At 39.2% G+C, this 20,437-nt stretch overlaps 1 protein-coding gene and 1 pseudogene across 1 annotated transcript in view; both read left to right on the forward strand.

Moving 5' to 3' along the window:
• The window catches only part of LOC144629484 (obscurin-like), a 129,655-nt gene extending 115,172 nt beyond the window's left edge, over positions 1–14,483 (forward strand). Inside the window, 10 exon segments of the mRNA XM_078487697.1 lie at positions 3,803–5,455; positions 10,011–10,140; positions 10,693–10,896; positions 11,013–11,151; positions 11,548–11,674; positions 11,758–11,833; positions 12,381–12,551; positions 12,894–12,939; positions 13,272–13,352; positions 13,824–14,483. Coding sequence (XP_078343823.1) covers positions 3,803–5,455; positions 10,011–10,140; positions 10,693–10,896; positions 11,013–11,151; positions 11,548–11,674; positions 11,758–11,833; positions 12,381–12,551; positions 12,894–12,939; positions 13,272–13,352; positions 13,824–13,910 — 2,714 coding nt within the window. The 3' untranslated portion in view covers positions 13,911–14,483.
• A 5,620-nt stretch (positions 14,484–20,103) lies between these two features.
• LOC144631251 (5S ribosomal RNA) lies at positions 20,104–20,201 on the forward strand (annotated as a pseudogene).
• Positions 20,202–20,437: the final 236 nt, after the last annotated feature.

The following is a 20,437-nucleotide window of genomic DNA, read 5'->3' on the forward strand; positions in this document are numbered from 1 at the left end:
AACAGGTCAAAATTATTGGCTGTACGCCATAACTATTTTTAACAATGAATCTTTAACGAGCCTAATTTATTTAATTTAAAAATTCCTCGAACTCGGTGTGCTCACGAGATTGCGATAACCCAGACCACCCTCGTTTTATTTTATTTAATTTTTTTACATCGTAAAATAGTCTACAAGTAAACGGACATTATTAAAAATGTGTTGTGGTTCTACTAAATGCTAAAGGCATTTTTCAACCGGTTTCAGGTATTAAATAGCATGTTATTGCTGTGCGCGGGATCTTTTTTTTTTTAATATATCCGCAAAGTATTGTTAGCGGATCAATCAAGGATCATAAGGATAATTTTACGTCCTAATCCTTATTTAGCTTCCCGTGGCTATTTTTGTGTTTCCTAATCTTAGAACCACATAATACTTTTGTGGTTTTGTTTTGTTTTTCTTTTTTAATCTCGGATCAGAACTTTAAGTGAAGTGTCCTTTTGCGTCAATGCTTTTCCTTCCTGATTTTTCAAATCGTTTTGCTTCTGGAGAAATACTAAACGTTCTAAACGGATTAAGCCTTTTGCCCGTTATATTTGGTGCGGCGTTCGCTTATAGACCTTATAAAACTTTTCGTCTCTTAATTCTACGGGCTCGAATCATTTTAAAATCAATTTACTTTCCTGTCGTTACTTCGCTCTCGGCATTTTTGAAATTACTCGTTAATGCCAAGATGTTTTCTTTTAAGCCAGTTTTTGACTGACTTGAAATGAAAAGAAACATTTATAATGGTCGTATTGTTGTTACACTTTGACATTCGAGAAAAGTATCAAGTGTCACTTGTTAATTGAAAGGCGGGCGAATTTTTGTCGACGTTTCGAGAACATAATACTAGTTTATTGCGTCTGGATCTGGTTAAACTCTCATTTAGAATTCGCTCGCTCAAATCTATTCACAAAGCTTTATCGACTTTACCAAGCGAACAACTCCAGGTTTTTCTTCATTTAAGCGACCACAACGTCTCCCATGTATTTTAGCCATTCGTGGAGACTGGAGAAGAGCTTTCGACGCGGTGTATTCTGAGCCTCAGTAATTTACTGGGCTGCAGTCGTGGTTCTTCGTGGTTCTTCGTGGCACAACTGTTAATTACCCAACGTGAACTAACAATGAATTATCAGCGCTTGTTGGCGAGAAGGCTTTCTTCAACTCGCAAAGATATCAAAAGCAAAATCACAGGTTTGTGTTATAGTCATAAGACAGATTTAGGATCTAGACTTTACTTCATTCATTATCTATGCATGTGACGATTTTTGTTCTCAAATTCATTGAAGCCAGACTTATGCAAATCTGCTGTGCATCCGCACAAAAGTGAAACTAACCTTGCCAATATATTAAGCTTCTGAAGTAAATTGCCTGGGAAACCTTTACATGCAATCATGTTTTTTCTACAAAATGAAATTTTCCGACAGCTTAGTAAAAGTTCTCTTCGAGGGCCTCCTTTCTTTTTGTTCACATTTATCATGGTATCTTCTTAATAAGTTTAATAGTTGACCTTTTAAATATTTTAGTATAACACTTCGTAACCTAAAGCAAAGGGTGTATCGGTTACCTTTATGAAGAAACGTTCATAGTTTTGTACAATTGTAGGTAATTTTCCGCATTTTCGGCCAGACGGCGTGCAAAGCTGTTTTCCTTCGCTCTCCTTTCATCTAACTCTGTCAGAATAATTAAGCTACGTTTCAAAATGTCAAAAATGCTCGTCAGTGAATGAGCCATGTTCAAGATAGCCGGCTCGAGTTACAGGCTGGCTGTTTTGCATTCCTGCTGTCGCACAACGCGACATGATTGCAAAACTGTGCAACCGACTGAGCGGAAAAAAACGAAAGACTATTTCTTATTATATTTTCTGCTTTGCGTTTCGAAAAGTCTTTTCTTTTGAAAATTAGAGATATTAAACGTGTCCTTGTAGAAGAATTAATCTTTTCCGGTATCACTGTCAAGTTGGACATCCTTTTGAGAGAAATTATCTAAATTACTGTCAAAATACCCACACACGGGCTTTTCGAGAAACTTCGCGTTTAATTTCGAAAATTTTCCAGCCATAATTTTCTTATTCAAACTGTATCCTTCCAACCCATTTGCAATTGAAAATTTCCTAAGTAAGAAAATAACTGGCGATTTCGTATTTATTTAGAAGTTCTTTTGTCTTATCGTGTTAGGTGAAATGTTCGTCAGATCAAAGTACTCAGTAGTTTAGCCTGTCACGCTCTATAAGAGAAGCGCACTGATAATATTTATTTAGCTCATTCCATTGTTTTCGTTTGTTTATTTCTTTTTTATCGGTGTATTTACATGAGCTTTTCCATGCCTTTTGTTCGTTCTAAATGCGGTTATATGCCTGGGGGGTTTATCCTGAGTGCTTTATCACTATATTTTCTGCTGTGCTTTCAGCAGCCATGAGACTTCTGTTTAACTGTCTGTCACTGTGAGCAACTGTCTGTTGCCAAGTCTTACTGTTTCTTCAATTCCTAAACATGTCTTTGATTCTTGTCTGGAAAGGTCTGCTACTGTTTTTCTTTAAGATGTTTAGGTGCTGGGATTAATTTTCGAATTCTCGCCTGTGTACTGGGTAATTATTCCAAGGTGGTCTCAATTAGCCAGCGTGTCGGCTTGTTTTCTAAACAAATGCCACTTTGTGTCACGTCAATATCCGACGACTTCTTTTAATTATCATTTTCTAGGTCCTCAACCTACCTCCCTGATCCTTTATCTTTAAATCTTGGTTGCTTATAATCTTATGTTTGTCTGCTCAAAATAAAAATTCTCCATATTGACTGCCATACATTTCTTGTAATGTTAGTGATGAGAATTTGGTTCTGCACTCTCTCTAACACTTTATTCTCCTTATCCAACTGCTTGGTGAAATATGGCCCGGGAAATATGGTTTTAGCTAAGAGGAACTTTATCTTGAGAACTCTCATTTGTGTCTCAAACAAGGAACCAACTTTGTGGGCGAAGTGCCGGAAATTCTGCCCTCTATTTCCTTACTAATGTTTCTTGATCTAGTTAGTACTTCTTAGCACAACCCTTTTTTGTTTTGAATTTCCCGATAAATCTTCCTGAACTCCTACGTTTCCTATGCGTGTTATAAACCTCCACGAAAACGCACGTAAAATCTCTGTAGACTAACAGGATACCTCTTTTCAGTTGGCATATAATTTAGCCTATTCTCGATCTCACTCCTTTACTACTACCGATAATGCTGACAAAATCATTGGTTATTTTCTCTTTTTCTTTACCAGAAATCCTCTTTGTACAAATTTGTTTTTCAATTTTTTTCTTTTCAATCATGGTTGGGTTAGTTCTTGGTCTTTACTTGGCTAAGCCCCGTATTTTCCAGGCTTCCTTCACCCTTTTCTTTCTTCTGCTACGCTCTCGAATACCAAACTCTCAAGTTTCAGGTCTGCTTCTTACGGGCTATGAATGTCGTAATTCTCATGCGATTCTAATCTCTAACGGTTTTAAGGCAATATGGTCGGATATTTCTTATTTTATCTTTGCTTTGTGGGTTTAATTCCAGAAACACCCACCTACCTCTGGTGACACTCCTCTTGCTTGCTCCTACTACTACCCTATTCGAAATACTTCTTACGAAAAGACCTGTCTCATTTGATTGTTCTTTGCTCTTACTTTATCGAGCCACGTGCAAATCACGTCTTAATGACGTGTTAATCACGTGTTTTCCCTCAGCCCACGTGGAACTGCCCGTCATACGTACGCTTGTGTGTGCTATTGTTAATCATTGATCTTATTTCCTATATAGATGGTATGCCACTAGGCCCCCCCGTCTTCATTCAACACCTGACGAATTGCGAGATCATAGAAAACAGTGCCGCCAGATTCGAGTGCAAGGTCAGCGGCAACCCAGAACCGGAAGTAGAATGGTACAAAGACGGCAAACTCCTCAAAGAAAGCAAACAACTCACATTCCTCTACGATGACAATGACAACTGCAAGCTTATCATCACCAAGGGAACTGCAGCCGACGCCGGCGAATACAAAGTCGTGGCCGAGAATCCTCACGGCAAAGTATCGAGTAGTGCACGACTGATTATCGACACAGGCTCGACAGACGACGAAACCGCGAGCGAGTCCGAGCTCTCCGAGCTTTCTGGTTCGGAAACCGAAGAGACGAAGATAACTGCGAAGGAAGAAAAAATTACGAAGTATTACACTGTCCAGGACGAGCTAGGCAAAGGACGGTTCGGTGTTGTGTGTAAATGTATAGACAATAAAACCGGGCGAGCCTACGCAGCTAAATTTGTTAAGTGCACCACGCCCAAAGACCGTCAAGATGTGATTCACGAAGCAGGGATCATGAGTTCTGTTCGTCATAAGCGGCTTCTTCGGCTTCAAGACTTCTTTCAGACGCCGACGGAGATGATTCTGGTCATGGAACTGGTGCTGGGTGGAGAGCTGTTCGAGAAGGTGGTAGAAGACGAATTCATCTCGGAGATAGAAGTGTCATATTACATGAAGCAGATCTTAGAAGGACTTCAACACATGCACCAACGCGATGTTCTTCATCTTGATCTCAAACCCGAGAATATCATGCTTATTCGACCCGACAGTAAACAAATCAAGCTTATCGACTTCGGCCTGGCGCGGAAATACAACCCGAAGGAAAACCTCAAGGTCATGTTCGGGACACCAGAATTTGTCGCCCCGGAGGTCATAACATACGAGCGTATCACTCCTGCTACGGACTTGTGGTCTATTGGTGTTATAGCGTATATTTTGCTGAGTGGTTTATCTCCGTTTATGGGGGACAGTGATGCGGAGACTTTGACGAACGTTCAGCTGGCTGAATGGGACTTTGACGATCCTGTCTTTGATGACATCTCGGACGAAGCCAAAGACTTCATTAGCAGTCTTCTTGTGCTTAGAGCGAGCAAGAGAGGTTCAGTCGATCAGCGTTTGAAGCATCATTGGTTCACCATCAAGAAAGACAAAGGGAAGAAACTGAAGACTGATCGTCTGAAGGCGTTCACCGCTCGAAGAAAATGGAAGCGGGCTATCACTGCGATCCGTAGCACGAACTTTCTGAGCCGGATTCTCGGCAGCCGGGGGTCCGATGACAAGAAGGGAAGTGGAGGAGGAGGAGGTGGGCTGTTAGCCCGAGTCAAAGCAATGCATGCAGCTGGTTTGCAAGGATCGGAGGGTGGTGTCCCCCCGGCGTCGTCACCTTTCCTCTCGCCCGCCTCGGCTGTACTCAGCACTAGTAATAGCTTTACTACAATAACAGTGACAGAGAGGATGCAATCACAGGGACAAGAAGGGACCACTGTGACAGCGAAAGAGACAGTGACTGTGACAAAAGACGGGAAAACAACTGTGGAAGAAAGAGAAACAACGACAAAAAATGGCGAGACGACGCAGCAAGAGAGTACAATTGAGATCGAACAAGCCGAACATGGTTAGCGTCAAATTTATCGTCACAAAATCACTCTTAAAATGAAAATTAAATAGTGAAGGAAAGAAGAAAAAAAGAAATCCAAGACGAATTATTAATATTATTGTGGAAAAAAATGCTGTACGCAGTGTCCTTACTCTTGTTAGTTTTGTGCTAACGCCATTTTGCCTTGCAGGTTACACGTAAGTACCATACATATGACAGGAGTGCTATACTTTCTTTTTTACTTTTTTATGATTGATATTTACTTAAATTTTAGTCGTAAATGGTAGTCGTTGACTAACTGAAAGGAAGATGAAGCAAGAAAATACAGAAGTCTAAAATGTTTGGTTACTTTGGCATAAGATTCAGTTGCGAGGCTATCATCGCGGCAAATCTGAGATCTTTTTTAAAACTTGAAAAATATACCGGGATCATAAAAAAACCCTACAATAATGATTTCATTTTGTAAAACGGTACTTTAAAAAAAGGCAGGAATCCATTAGGAAGTGAGGATGGCTAACGATGGTGAGGATGGAAACGGATTGCGATATGGACAAACACTAAAACTCAGGGTTTACGTTTCCAAGTTTGGCTTGGATTCTTTGATATTTTGCAAAATTCTTTTAAGTTTCGTGCAAGCGGGAAATCTGCAAATAAGATGATGTGATAGTTAAACCGAAGCGCTTCTTAACCTAGTCTAACTGTGACAATTACTTGCCGACAAGAAAAAAGCGATTTAGGCAAGTTTAGTTTCAAGTGTTGTCAGAGTCGCCAAGAATTTTTGAAAATACAAAGCAGTTTTAGTTCAGTTGCAGATCTTCTGCAAAGTGGCCACCAACTATTAAGGCCATTATGGAAAATTTTTAGGGCGTTAGCTTGTTCTAAAGACCCCCTCTTAGGTACACGAAACATTTTCCTTTTCATCTGGATAAGCTCACGTTACCAAAAGGTTGTTTGAGTCACTTAAAACTAGCGGGAAGCAATGTTATCCAATCACCCCGCTAAGCTAAATGCACAAAAAACCCATTGTCCATACCTTCGTTAAAACAAAATTCTTTTAAATGATTGAAAAGGTATTGTTAAATTCCTCCTAAAAGGCTTTTTGTGTTGTCGTGGTTGGATCTTGTAGTTTAAAGTTCTTGCTGTGATGTTATTCATGTCTCTCCTGCAACGATTTACAATACCTTCTTTTATAACAAACGTTTAGGCCGCACATTCGATCGAAGGAAAGAAATCTAGAAAAAAAAACCAGCTGATTAAAAACCAAATTCTTCCAGACGAATTAAAGAAAGTTTAAAGAATTTCAAAGCTTATCTAGGAGCAGGCCGAAAGGATTCTTTCAATTCTTATAATTTATTGATGTTTTTGTACACAAAGATAAACCACAAAGAGAGCTGGCGGCAAAATGCCGTATAAGGTAATCTTTCTGTTCATGATAAAACCCTCCAAAGGTACTAGAATCTACTTGCAAATCATTTATTAACCAGCAGGGTGCTCTTCTAAATTCATTACAATTTCCTTTTCAGTCTTAATTTTCCCTTATCCAAATCCTCTTAAAACCATTTCAAAAATAAACCATTTCAAAAAACACCGCTCGCAACATATGTAACACGTTGAATACTGTACTCTGTTTATCATTAACGTTGAACACATTTGTTTTATCTTTGCAAGTGGTTGACACAGCAAAATAAAGCGGACTGTTTTAAACACAGAGAAGCATGTAAACTTTCAAATTCTGTTTTGTCTTAAATACGTTTCGCCTTGAAAAGGTGATAAGTGTGGACTGAGTATCAATACCGAGGTTAACACGAAATTTGTTTTACAGCTAACAGAAAAATAAGTGAGATATCACACACAGACAAGGTTGTTCGCGTGCGACGTGTTGCGTGACTCGTAATTATCATGCAGATTTTTGGATGTCGTGCTGTCGGGATTTTTTTAAATAACTCACTCGACTAGAATTAACCCTCGCTGTAGCTTCCACTCTTCAGATTACTTCACGGTGAAGTTTAACTTCTCCAAAGCTTCTTCAGATCTTGTTGTTACTTCGTAACTCTTGTTCGTTTTCGTCAAATTATCAACATGGCTTCGGATGCAAGTAAGTGACAGATATTTCCAAAGTTCACTGCGAAGGCGTTAACCTGTGTTAGTACAAGTGTTAGTTGTTCACTAGTCGTGCAATAACTCGTGATATCTGTTATAACTTTCGTCTATTTAACGTGAAAATCCGGCTTCGTATTTACTTTCATTGACTTTGCCATTGTTCGGGAGAGCTTGCAGTTCTTATTTCTAACAAGATTTACTGAAATTTTAATTTATTTGGGTTTTGATTGTGGGGCTAATGCGAGATCAAGCCTACAGAGCTGTAAATCTATAACCGCTTTTTGATCTTTGCAGTACTTGATTTTTCTTGTATATTTTTCAGTTTTATTCCAAGATTGTTTTGATCCATTTTCTGCAAATTGCCATCGCCTCATTGTTCGGTTTCACAACGTTAAGTTTAACATTTAAGTACTCCGCCTTTTAAAGTAGTTCATATGCATAGTCTTCAGTCCACTGCAAGATAAATCAATAATTTTTTACGTTAGAAGCGAAAGAGGCTTAACAGTTATAGCGTAGAACCTATGTTATCGCGAAAAAGTGTTTTTTTTTTTCTTTTGGGGGACCTTTCGGAGCCTCCCATCCACACTTAGGTGTATAATTTGTTACTGGCAAATTTGGGATGGAAGCTGCGATGGACTAGCATCCCATCTATGGGGAGTCCATCGTGTTAAGAAGGAAACTAGGGTTAGCAACGGCTGCCTGAGCTCCAGTAAACAGAATGCTCTGTTTTATATATTTCGCTCTCGAAGGAATAGTACAGGTCGGGTTTGTTTGGTAAACATTCTTACGGATATTTAGCTGCCTGAGAAAACTATTACTTTAAAATGGACAATCTTATTGGCTTATGGCCTGAAAACAAATATTTGCCTAACTTTTTATGTATTAGAGAAACATGTCTATCAGTGTTTTTATGATACTAGAAGAACTTTATTGAAAAATTTAATGATAATTGTCTGTTATTTCATGCCCTTATCAGTGTTTTTAAAGAGCATGTCCCTTTAGAATTCCGATGGTTTTTTTACTCGCTATCTGTTGTACTGCCTGATTCATTTTAAGACGTTTGATATCAAGATAGAATATGCTTGTTGAATTTTCAAACGGCAGAGTAATTTTGATGCATATTTTTGTTGAAATGCTTTGAAATCCTTAAAATCATTCATGTATGTCCTGGATCGAAAATTTTTTCTGTCTTTCTGCGCTCGAGTTTGTGAATAAAATGCTACTAATGTGACTAATTTGCTGGGTTTTCTTGGTAGAAACTTTGATTTGTGAATCTCCTATCGTTGGTATATCAAAGATTTTGTTTTAAAATTGTGATCAGTCTCCGTTATCATTATCGTGCAGTAACTCGAAAGTGTGACAAACAAATGCATTGTTTTAGCTTCCTTTCAGTTAGTCTGCGATTGTTATCTAATAGATTAAGGTCAATAATTATCATATCATAATTTTCTAGCACGCTTATCACTTAAATGACTGGTCAGCGGTTGTAGAGTACGCTTCATGTCTGGAAAGTGCACTTATAATTTGAATGGCAAACCAAGACGATTCTAAGTGAAGAAAAAAATATGACCAGATGTGGGACATTTTTAAGGGGGAAAGAAAGATATCATCTCTTTTGGAAATATCACACAAATCTTTTATTCGAAAAAATGTGAATATTTCAGTGAAGTAGGTAACAAAAATCCTTAGTTTGCCTTGTGTTTAAAGTTCTTTTTCTGGACATGGAAAAGGTTTCCTTAAACAAAAATTTGAAGAAAAAAAATGATTGGTAACCAAGAGACACTTTTCAAGAAATAAAAAAATGCAACTCTACTAGAATTCTAATGTGAATGAGATTTTGCAGGATCGAAAATTAGTTCACTATTGTTAGGAAAACGCTGATGTTATTTCCTTGAGCTTCATTAAAATTAAAGGCACATTTAACCATGAGATCCTTAAGAAAGTCCATAATCAATGAATCTACGCTTGTGTAACTTCAGTCGTGAAAACGTGGACAGAAAACACCGAGGTTAAGTCGGAAACTCTTCACACTGAAGAGTAATTAATGAACTTTTTAACGTGGAGAAGAGCCTTATTAAAGCCTGGTTTGCGCTACCGATGCAACCATTAGCGCAAGCACATTTGTCCATACCGGCAGACACTTGGAAACACAAAGACAAGCACAAGGATCAATAGAGTGCGATGTGCTTACACTTGCGTTTCTAAGCGTAAATGTGTGTATTGTGCTTGAGCTTATGCTTGCATCGCTAGTGAAAACCTAGTCTCCTTCGCAGCCGTTATTTGGGATGTCACGCAACGGAGGAATCGTTGCGTGACATCCCAGATAAGATGTCACGCAACGCTCCCTTACGCAACGGAGGAAGCGTTGGGTGACATCCCAAATAACGGCTGCGAAGTAGACTAGTGAAAACCAGGCTTGAATCAAACGTTTTCCTGGTTCTAAGTGTTTTTTTTTCCTTATGATCATGACCAGGCAAGACAAGTGGTCTCGGTGGAGCTGCAAATACCCCTCAAGCCATTGCGAAGCGTTATGCTTCAGGCGGTCTGCCACTTAAGTTGGAAAATGTCGATAAATTCTGGGGAATCAAGCACGAACTAGCAAGGTAGGAGAGCATGTTTGTCAACATCTGATTTCTTCTAACAGCTGCCATACATTATTCACAAGACAACTGATCAGAATAATGAAAATAATCATTTAGAGGATATTGTCTTAAAGGGACTGTGTCTCGGCTGAGTGAAGTTTATTTTATTAAATTTTGCCAAATACTCGCTATGAAACTTAATGTTTACAAAGAAATTCCTTCTGGGGATCTAAATGACAAAACCATAGCTTCACTACAACCAAATTTGTCTCGTGGGCGCTATAATTTTAAGTTACAAACAAACAAAATTAACTTTGAAAACTGATAGTTTTATGGGAAATGTGTGCTCAATTTCCTTTCTTTGGCGTTTGATAAAACTCAAAACATTTTGGATTGCAAGAGGAAGTGGAGAAAAAGTCTAGGAAAGAAAAATTTATATCCAAAAATATGTACGCATCCGGGATGTATGCCTCCATCTCCACGCTATCTACGTAGCTACAAACTGGTTTCTAACGAATGTAAATAATGATTCTTCGGTGAAATATATGTTGATGTTACTTCGTTTCATTTCAGGGGTCGTTTCTCAGTTATTAAGCGATGTTTAGACGCCAAAACAAAGAAGCCATACGTAGCTAAGATTATCAAGTACGATGACGACACAGACCGTGATGATACGCTACAAGAATTTGATATTCATCGCAGCATAAAGGGAGACAAAGTTGTGATGTTACGCGATGCGTTCCTTATGAGGAGATATCTCGTCCTTGTTATGGACTTGTAAGTGTGCAATAATTTGTGGTATTGACTTCTCTTATTTCATTTCTTTTCCCATCACTTTATTCCGTTTGGTTCTACCCATTTTTTTCGCTGATTTGTTTTGTCTTCAATCTCAGGTTGGAAGGACAAGATATTCTTAGCTTCGTTGGATCCAAACCCAGACCAAACGAAGAAGACATCGCATTTGTAATGCGGCCATTGATTGATGTAGTGAACTATCTTCATGGCCAGCAAATAGTTCACTTAGACATTAGAGTGAGTGGAATTTAAGACTCTTCCTTGCTTCGCTTGTTTCCTTCCAATGACCACCAAAGCACCAAGGACCAACGACGACCCCCGAGTGCCTGACTGACGACGACTGACCGACCGACGAACAGACGCCGACGACGAATTACAGTCTGACCAATCAACCGACGACCACGGCCGCCGCCGCCCAAGGGACCAACAGACTGACTGACTGACTGACTGACAGACTGACTCGTTCACTCACTCACTTATTCCTTTCTGACTGACTGTCTGACAGACTAACAGACAGACTGACTGACTTACTGTCTGTCTGTCTGACGGACAGACTCACTCCCTTTCTGACTGACTGACTAACTCACTGACTGACATTGATTGATAATAATTATGTTCTATTCTCTTTTATAGCCCGCAAACATTTTCATCGCCAAGAGCAATTTGGGTGTGAAACTCATCGATTATGGAAGTGCTCGCCGCATCAAGAACTGGAAGGAAGGCGATATGCTGGCCATTGTTAGCTATGCTGCTTTTACAGGTAGGCTGTATGAATGTTGATATCTAGATTCTCTTCTTTAGTTTGATAGAAGAAAATTAATAACGCGATAATGTTTTTTTCAGCTCCTGAACTCTTGGACTTTGCTCCAGTCAGCGGCGGGGCCGATATGTGGAGTATTGGTGTTCTCGTCTTTGCTCTGTAAGTATAAGTTGATTACTTTTAAGCAGTTAATTAGTGCTTAATTTTGGTTGACATGTAAAGCGAATTTTCCTTCTTCACATCTAAAAAGTGAGAAAAACGTGTTATACATTTGCAGAAGTTTCAGACTAAGGCAGCTTCTGGTGACTTTGTTATCGATTTTTACCAGTAAATGCAAGAGATACAAGAGATGTTGCTCACGATGATCCATATTGTGGAAATTTAATGTGAAGGGGCCTGTTTTCTTTCACATATGGTTGAAACAGATCTGAAATTTTCAAAATTGCTATTAAGTTTCAACCAAAATATTGCTTAGCAAAGTTACCATTAAGTTTTAAGTTTACGATTCAGTGATACGGTAATCTCTGTTTGGGACAGCTGGTTTTCGCCGTCACGGCCATCAAGTTATGTCACGGTGTTTGCATCGTCACGCATTTTTTTCTCTTGACAACGTTGCGTGACGACCGCAACAATAGTCACAAAGTAAGCTAGCCAATAGAGAAAACTATGAAAAGGGCTTTGAATGATATGTTTCCGTCTTTTTTAGCATGAGCGGATCTCTTCCGTTTGAGGTGGAAACCAAAGACGATGAAGACGAGGACGAGAAGATAGGTGAAGCTATTCAGAAGGGCAAATGGTCGTTTGATAACAAGGCCTTTGCTCGCTGTACATCTGAAGTGAAAGACTTCATTAGCGCCTGCATGTCAAAGGACGCCAAGTAAGTCCCCAGTTTGAAACACAAATTCTCATTATCAATGTCTATACATTTCTTTAAATCTTGGTTGTGGGAATTTATCGATGCATCAATTATTTTTTTTCTGCTTGACACTGTGGAGGGGATCTAACCGACTATTCTTCGTCATATTAATTTTCCTTAAATCTACACGTGGACGAAAATTAACAATCAAACGTCGCCACAAAAAGAATTACCTCAGTTGAATGTTGGCACTTCAGAATTTCGTCAGTAGATTCGAATGTTATGTCTATTATTCTGGTTAAAAAAATCTTGTGAAGGAAAAGTTTTAACAGGTATTCTTTTTTTTTTATTATTATTTCCCAGAAAACGTCCTTCCGCCGAAGAAGCCTCGAAGCATGCCTGGCTTGCGGTAAGTTCTAACTGTGCTGTTATGTCTTTACTATTTCAAAGTGAGCTCACCTCCCCCCTCATCCCCCCTCCCCCCACCCCCTCAAAAAAATCCTCAGGGCCTAAAAAGAGCAACATCACGGCACATCTTGACAAGTTTAGCCTCAAAATTTTCAATTTCAATTTTCAAAATACTCAATCTTCCTCAATTTTAATCTAATCCTTCTTCCTTTTTGCTTTACTTTCGCCTCTGGTGTTTTTCCACTAGTAAGCTATTACTTTGGGGTTTCTATCAACCACGTAGGATGTGCCCTATTACTTGACAGTTTCCTAAATTCTGTGCTTTATTTTCAGGGTGACAACATGCAGAAACGTCGTTCATCAGACGTCACAGCCTCTAAACTTAAAGATCTTGCTCAAAAACTTATGCAGAAGGTAAATGTGTAAAGTATATCTTACACTTAAATCTTAACTTTCTTCTGCAAAAAAATCTCGAAAAATAACAGCTGTTCAAAAAGGATTCTTTTTTATGGTCACACGCAAGGTTTCTTCCCCATACTTTAAATTTAGGCCCCCCTGCCAACAAATAGCAACACACGAGCAAAGTGTTTAGTAGCTTTCATTTGAATGGTCACACACTAGGGTTTCATTCACACACTTGAAAGTTAGAACCACCTTGTAGAGCAGGATAAACCGGACAACATGAAAGTAATGCTCGGTAGCTTTTATTTGAATGGTCACGCACCAGTGTTTCATCCATAGACTTAAATGTTTTATCTGCCATTGTGATTTACAGCTTTACTGGCTGAGCATGCCACTCAATGGGTCAGAGCGGAAACAGTTGACAGTAAATAACCTGAAATTGTAACAAAAAACAACATCTTATTCTTTTTCTTCCTTTTTTAGGACAAGGAAGACGTTGTTACAGCTTCCTGTACCCTAAGGACCTTCAACGAAGATCCCTACGACTCCCCGGACTCAGACGAGGAGTAGATCTGTGTACATACAGAAAACGCGCCAAAAAGGCACCCTTTGGTGCTGGCATTAATATTATGCTTAATTTTTGTCAAACCCAATAGAAACTTAGGTAGCTTATTATAAACATTTTGATAACGCGAATTTTTTAATCGATATTTTCAATAAGCATATTCAGTATTTTTGTATCGACTTTTTCGACCGCAAAAGAGTATTTATTTTTGTAGGGAAGATTTTGTGGTACTGTTTGTAAAATGTGCTTATGTCATTATTGAACTCGTTTGTGCCTTCAATATATCTGAATGCTGCAAATAGTCCATCAATAAATGTTTTTGTGCTTGTTTTTCTAGTTTTTTCAATTCAAGTTTGCTTAACAGCAGTAGTAATAATATAAACTAGAAGATGCGTTACGCTCGGAATTTTTGAAATTAATTATTAAACGCTCAAGAATGCTGCTAGTATTAGAAAAGTGCTCTGGACATCTGTTCTACCTTGATTCGTAGAAGAATTTTGTTTTCCGATATTTAATTGTTTAGCCGCACATTCTGTGAGCAGATAAATCTAATAAAAATATATTGTTTAAGAAAAAAACTCGTGTTTCAGTTGTTTTGGACTTCTTATTAGGGACCTTCAGATCGGAGTACGCGTACGACTTTCGAATTTCAATTCACTTACGATTCCAGAGCCCTTTCTCCTGTTGGTGATCAGTTGAACAGGAGACTCTCGGGACGGGATTGGTGTGAAATGTGATAATCGAAAGCATAAGCACAAGGTTTAATCAAAGGCTCTTCGAGCAACCTCATGGTAATTCGATGAATGAAGTGCCGACCTCCGCATTTTTTTTCTAAATAAGTGTCCAATAAAGTAAAGCAATCTCACTTTGCTTTATTTTTCCGCGTGAGTTGCGTCATTGATGACTCGTGCTCTCAGGCGTCGTAGCGCTATTCAGTTTTCACAACCAAAATATTTACCGGTCAGTGTATTATCTTTGTTCCTTTTAAGCATTAAGTGAATTTGTTTTGTGAATATGTTTACTTTCCTGTCAGCACGTATAGCGTTATTTTTTAGGGAGCAGATAAAATTTGATAGAAAAGATACGCCCGAGCACTTCGTGTATCTGCTGGACTCAAAAAGATGAAAAACGGATGACGTGACGCGAAACAAAAACGTGCCGTTGATGTGGTGTTAACTAAAACACGTCGCATGGCGAGCGTAATAATTTTTTATAACAATTTAAGCGTAACTATATGTAGTTCATAGCTGCTTTCAGTAATGTCACAATCACACTTAATTTGCCTTTAATTTTTTTTCTTGCGTGAATGGGTCATTGATAGATTCATTGATAGTTTTTTTTTTCTTTAAATAAGCGTTCAATAATGTAACACAATCTCACTTTATTTCCTGTGAATGTTTTATTTTTCCATGGGAATTGCGTCATGATGGTTCGTGCCCTCAGGCTTCGTAGCGCGAATTCTATTTCCTCACAAAAATATTTAAGTGTAACCTTTGATCCTTTTTAGCGTTAAGTAAATTTGTTTTGTGAATATGTTTACTTTTCTGCCAGCACGTATAGCGTTTTTTTGAGCAGCGAATAAAATTTGAGAGAAAGATGCGCGTTTTTGCACGACTCAAAAAGATGAAGAACGGATGACGTGACACGAAGATGATGTGACGCGAAACAAAAACGTGCATGAATGTTGTGTTTACTAAAAAGCGTCTTTGAATGTTTTCTTACGTGAACGGGTCATTGATAGCCTATGCTCTGAGGCTTCGTAGAGCGGATTCTATTCTCTTTTATCACCAGAGGATAAGTGTAACTGATCCTCTTTCGATTTGTTTTGTGAACATTCAATTCAGTTCCGTGAAAGAGAGAGACCCTGGGAACGAGGTTAGAGAATAATTTGTTTAGACATGCATTGAATGGCGTTTTAAAGAACCTTTCTGTCAGCACGTTCACCGTTACATGCATGAATTAATTGCGGTTTAATATCAGAATGGAGTGAGCGAGTGGTCGAGTGAGGGAAACACGTCACTTCAAGAATGATCACTACACCTCATTACCATTCGTTAAAAAGCCGTACTCGTACTCCAATCTGAAGGTCCCTATTTTCAGAGCGACTTCCACTATGACGTCATATCACACTATGACGTCAATTGACCATATAAGATCAGGAGAACACACAAAATAGGAGACACCATTACACTGCCCAAGTCCATTATTGAAAGGTTTTACAGATACAGTCGAAGCTCTCATAAGCGGACACCCTCGGGACGCGAAAAAAGTGTCCGCAACTGGAGCTGGCCGCTTACGAGAATGGTTCTTGTAAGCGGCCACTAGAGGTGTAGGGGATAGATGGCCGCTTACGGGAACTTGCCCAGCTAACATAATGGTAATATGCATGTTAGTGGTGTTTCGAAATGTAACCGGACGTGGATGACGACAAAACAAACACTGAAATATGGTACTGTAATTACAGTAAAATCATTGTGACGAACGGCGATGTGAAGTTGATTGATTAATACAAGATACAGAGGTTTTTTATATGATTTTCTTTGCGGTGTCCGCTAACGGGAGCTTAAAAACAAAGAAAAAGTCTAAGTCGTAATCTCGGAAAGTGTCCGAGGCCGCTTACGGGAATGTCCACTTACGAGAATGTAAAAATACAGAGTTTGTATGGGAGTTAAAACGGGGTTTCTAACAAGGTGGCCGTAAGTAGAGCTGTCCGCTTACGAGAGTGTCCGTTAAGAGAGCTTCGACTGAATACTCATCAAAAGTTAAGTAATCTGCGAAACAGGGACGTACCAGTACCGGACATTATGCCTGTCCCTGAATCGACGTCAAAAATCGTTCCCTATCTTTCGTATTTTAGAGCGTTAACACACCCCAGTAATCCCGTAAGTTTAACTGTGACTTTCTATGAATCCTCCTTTTGATTGTATTATTATCTTTATTGATTTTGTAATATTATACTTATTTTTTATTTCATTTGTATTCTTTAAAAGTAATTTACTTGTTGTATTATAACTGAAATCTTCAGGTTGAAGATAAAGTTAATAAAGTGTAACAATATCCCCCTGCGGAATTTCGCGGTCACGCTCTTTCTAGCGAAAAAAATAATTGGTGATGAAATCCTCCTGGCCTTTCAGGCATGAATGTTAAAAGTTTGTGGTCTCTTATTGGCCTGTAGATATCAGCCGATCTATAAAGAAAGGTATCTGTCTTAGACACTTGCACAAAACAGACGAAGTGGACACCAAAGTCAAAGTCACGCAATGGGAAGAAGCGTTGCGTGACGATCACGGCTGCGGGAAAAGTGACGAAAAGTTGCCAGCCTGAATTTCAGGCACCCAGTACCTTCTCGAGACAGAACTTTCATGTAGCTTGCAGTTGTCGTACAAATGACCCTTCCCCTCCCCTGATGGTTATCCCGAAACATGTTTTCCTGCGCTAGTACTGGAACGGACTGGGATGGATGATATTTTCCCGCGTTTTCGAGCAGCTGCGATTAGCTTTCCCAGGATCCTTTTAGAACATAAAAAACAACATGGCTGACGGTTTGCATGCTCTTCTTATTAGAGAGAAGGTACGAAATATCTTTTTCTTCCTCTTCATTTTTGTTGCGAAAACCGTTTGAAATGTGACGAGCAATGTCAATTATTCTGTTCTTTAGGTTAACGACTTGATGTTGTTAAATTTAGGAGAGAATGTGGCATGTTGTGTTGTCTCCTGTTTGGAGGTAAGCTAAAAACTTCTTTGCTTTGTTTTCGTATGCAAACTGAGTTCTGTGAGGGAAACATGATAAACATAGTGCGTGTTATAATGCCCCTTGTTCTGTTTGCCCAATTCTATGAACACGGCCATATATATAAAAGCTTCTGTTAGTTGTGGTTCAACTTTATGCACTAGTCATTTGTTTCCTCCGCCCCCCCACCCCCGCGACATGCGGGGACTTTGTCGGGCAATAGCGGGGGAATTACTGTAGCTTTGCGATGATTTTATGCCCAGACCCCCAGGGACTTTACCTCAAATTTGCCTGACCTAAAATACCCCCGGGAAACCCCGGGGAAATTTTCAAAAGTGATTATATACAATGAGACAGGCCAAACACGACTCCCGCTGGTTGCTGAATGTTAGCTTTCAGTCTGTTAATGGAGGATTAATTAACGTAGCCTGCGAATACAGCCGCCTCTCATTCGCGTCCCGCAACGAAGAGCGAAACACGAAGAGAGACGTCTGCGATTCACGGCCAGAAATTCCATACTGATGACGTTAACCACTTATTAGATTTCCCACACCACACGCAAATGGTCTTGCATAATTATATTTTTTGTTTTCAGCCGCACATTACTTGCTTGATCACAAACACTTTCAAGGCAGTCAAGGACACATTTAGGGGTCATTTACACCGGACAACTTCATCGCGAAAATTAGAAATCCCTATACGAGTTGCACATTTGTAAAATTTGGAAAAATAAGCTGCGAAATCACTAGTTGACATTGTTTTGGAACTTGAGCGCAACTCTCGGAGGTGTTGGGCCGTAAATACCGATACCAAAACGATCATAACAATTCTTCTGAGTTAGTTTCTTCTTTCCCCGCTGTTTGTCAAATTAAAATTCTGTTTTTCTGTAGCATTTATTCTTTGGTTGTGGATGGTTCAGGTCGTTCAGGTTATCTGTATTTCACATTTTTGTTGCTTGTTTGTTTTGCCGGCTGCCTTTATGTCAACAATAAAAGTTAGGTAACAAAATTGATCTATTTTTAACGGCCGCTGTGGCGCGTCCTTTCTGTACATCTTTGAGGTCGTTCATCTTGTTATAAAGCAGTTTCTTTTTGTTTCCCAATTACATATGAATTATGGATATTATAGAAATTCTAAGGTATAGCTTCGGTGTAGTTTCACGATCCTTCCCCCGGTCAACTTTTAGTCCACAATAACATCCGATTTTTTACCGTTCGTGTAATGAAGTGTTATATTTCGCATACATTATGTAAATTAACTAGCTGACCAATCAGCACTCCTGTCCGGATTCTGGACAGATTTACGTCATCAGTATGGAATTTCTGTCCGTGAATCGCAGACGTCTCTCTTCGTGTTTCGCTCTTCGTTGCGGGACGCGAATGAGAGGCGGCTGTATTCGCAGGCTATAATTAACGCTTTCTTGAGCCATTTCAGTGATGATCTTAATGCCATTGTGTTTGCTAGCTCTGTGGCATATTCGTAAGGTTTATTGGCACTTGTTTGTTGAGAGATTCTTATATAGTCTATATTGTGTATCGGATCAGTATCGAGATCAGTAGATTTCTAACTGTCAACTCGTATATCTGAAGTGGCGGTTAGTTACGTTCGTATGATAACGTTTTGTTACCACAGTTATGGGGGTCTAAGATCCGAGTCTTAAAGGCTACTGCAGTCTCTTAGCATTGCGAGCGATGGTTTCTTTGTTTTTAAGCTCCCTTTAGTTTAAGTGGTGGTGATTTGTGCTCTGGGAGCCAAAACTTTACCTCCATTATTTTTTATCTGTTTTGTTACGTTACTTGCATCCAACAAATAAATTCTATTGCAGTTTGATCACTGCATTTGAAGGGTGACCCTATTCGGCGGAATGGCGGAATGGCGGAATGACGGAACGGCACGGCGGAATGGCGGAATATCCTAAAACGCGGAATGACGGAATATCCTAAAACGCGGAATGACGGAATATCCTAAAACGCGGAATGACGGAATATTCTAAAACGCGGAATTGTGAAACATTAAAAAAAAGAAGCAACAACAGCAACAAAAACAAAAAAAATTATAATTGCTAACTTTCTCAGACGGTGATCGCGATAATAAGGCTAAGAATGTCGCTAAGAATGATTCAGGTACTTTAACTTGTGGATATTCGTTGCCGTGACAGAAAAGCCAACTTGTTTACAACGGCTGCTAGCAGTAGAAAACCAGTAAACAGTAAATATACCCTATAAACGAAGGGTTCTTTATATATCTTCTTAATCCTTCGAAGGATACTCGAGTGATCGAGGGAGGATTTCGTTATTTTACAGAGTTCTCGTCCCGCTCGAGGCAATATCTTCTAGTTGTCCCAGACGAAGCAAAGACTGACAAGAGTCATGCAAATAAAGAACAGAAATACTTGGTTATAATGGATCTTTTGAACGATGATTTAACTGGACTAAGACTGTTATAAGCTGATTTACGCGCTCTTTCTGATACCACATGGAAAGCACCGGTTCTCATCCGATCGCCAAAGTTAAGCCCTGTTGGGCGGGGTTAGTACTTGGATGGGTGACCATCTGGAAACCCCTGGCCTTGTTGTGGATTTCCTTTTTATTAATATGTCAGTACAAACTCAGTTAATTTCAGGCCCATTCGTTTTCTTTCTAACGGCTTCGTTAGTGTACTTCAGCTTTATACGTTTCATTATTGTCTCGAGCGGGACGAGAACTCTGTAAAATAACGAAATCCTCCCTCGATCACTCGAGTATCCTTCGAAGGATTAAGAAGATATATAAAGAACCCTTCGTTTATAGGGTATATTTACTG

The sequence above is a fragment of the Oculina patagonica genome, chromosome 11 (assembly GCF_052425735.1).
Source record: "Oculina patagonica isolate OP01 chromosome 11, crgOcupat, whole genome shotgun sequence".
NCBI classification, from domain to species: Eukaryota; Metazoa; Cnidaria; class Anthozoa; order Scleractinia; family Oculinidae; genus Oculina; species Oculina patagonica.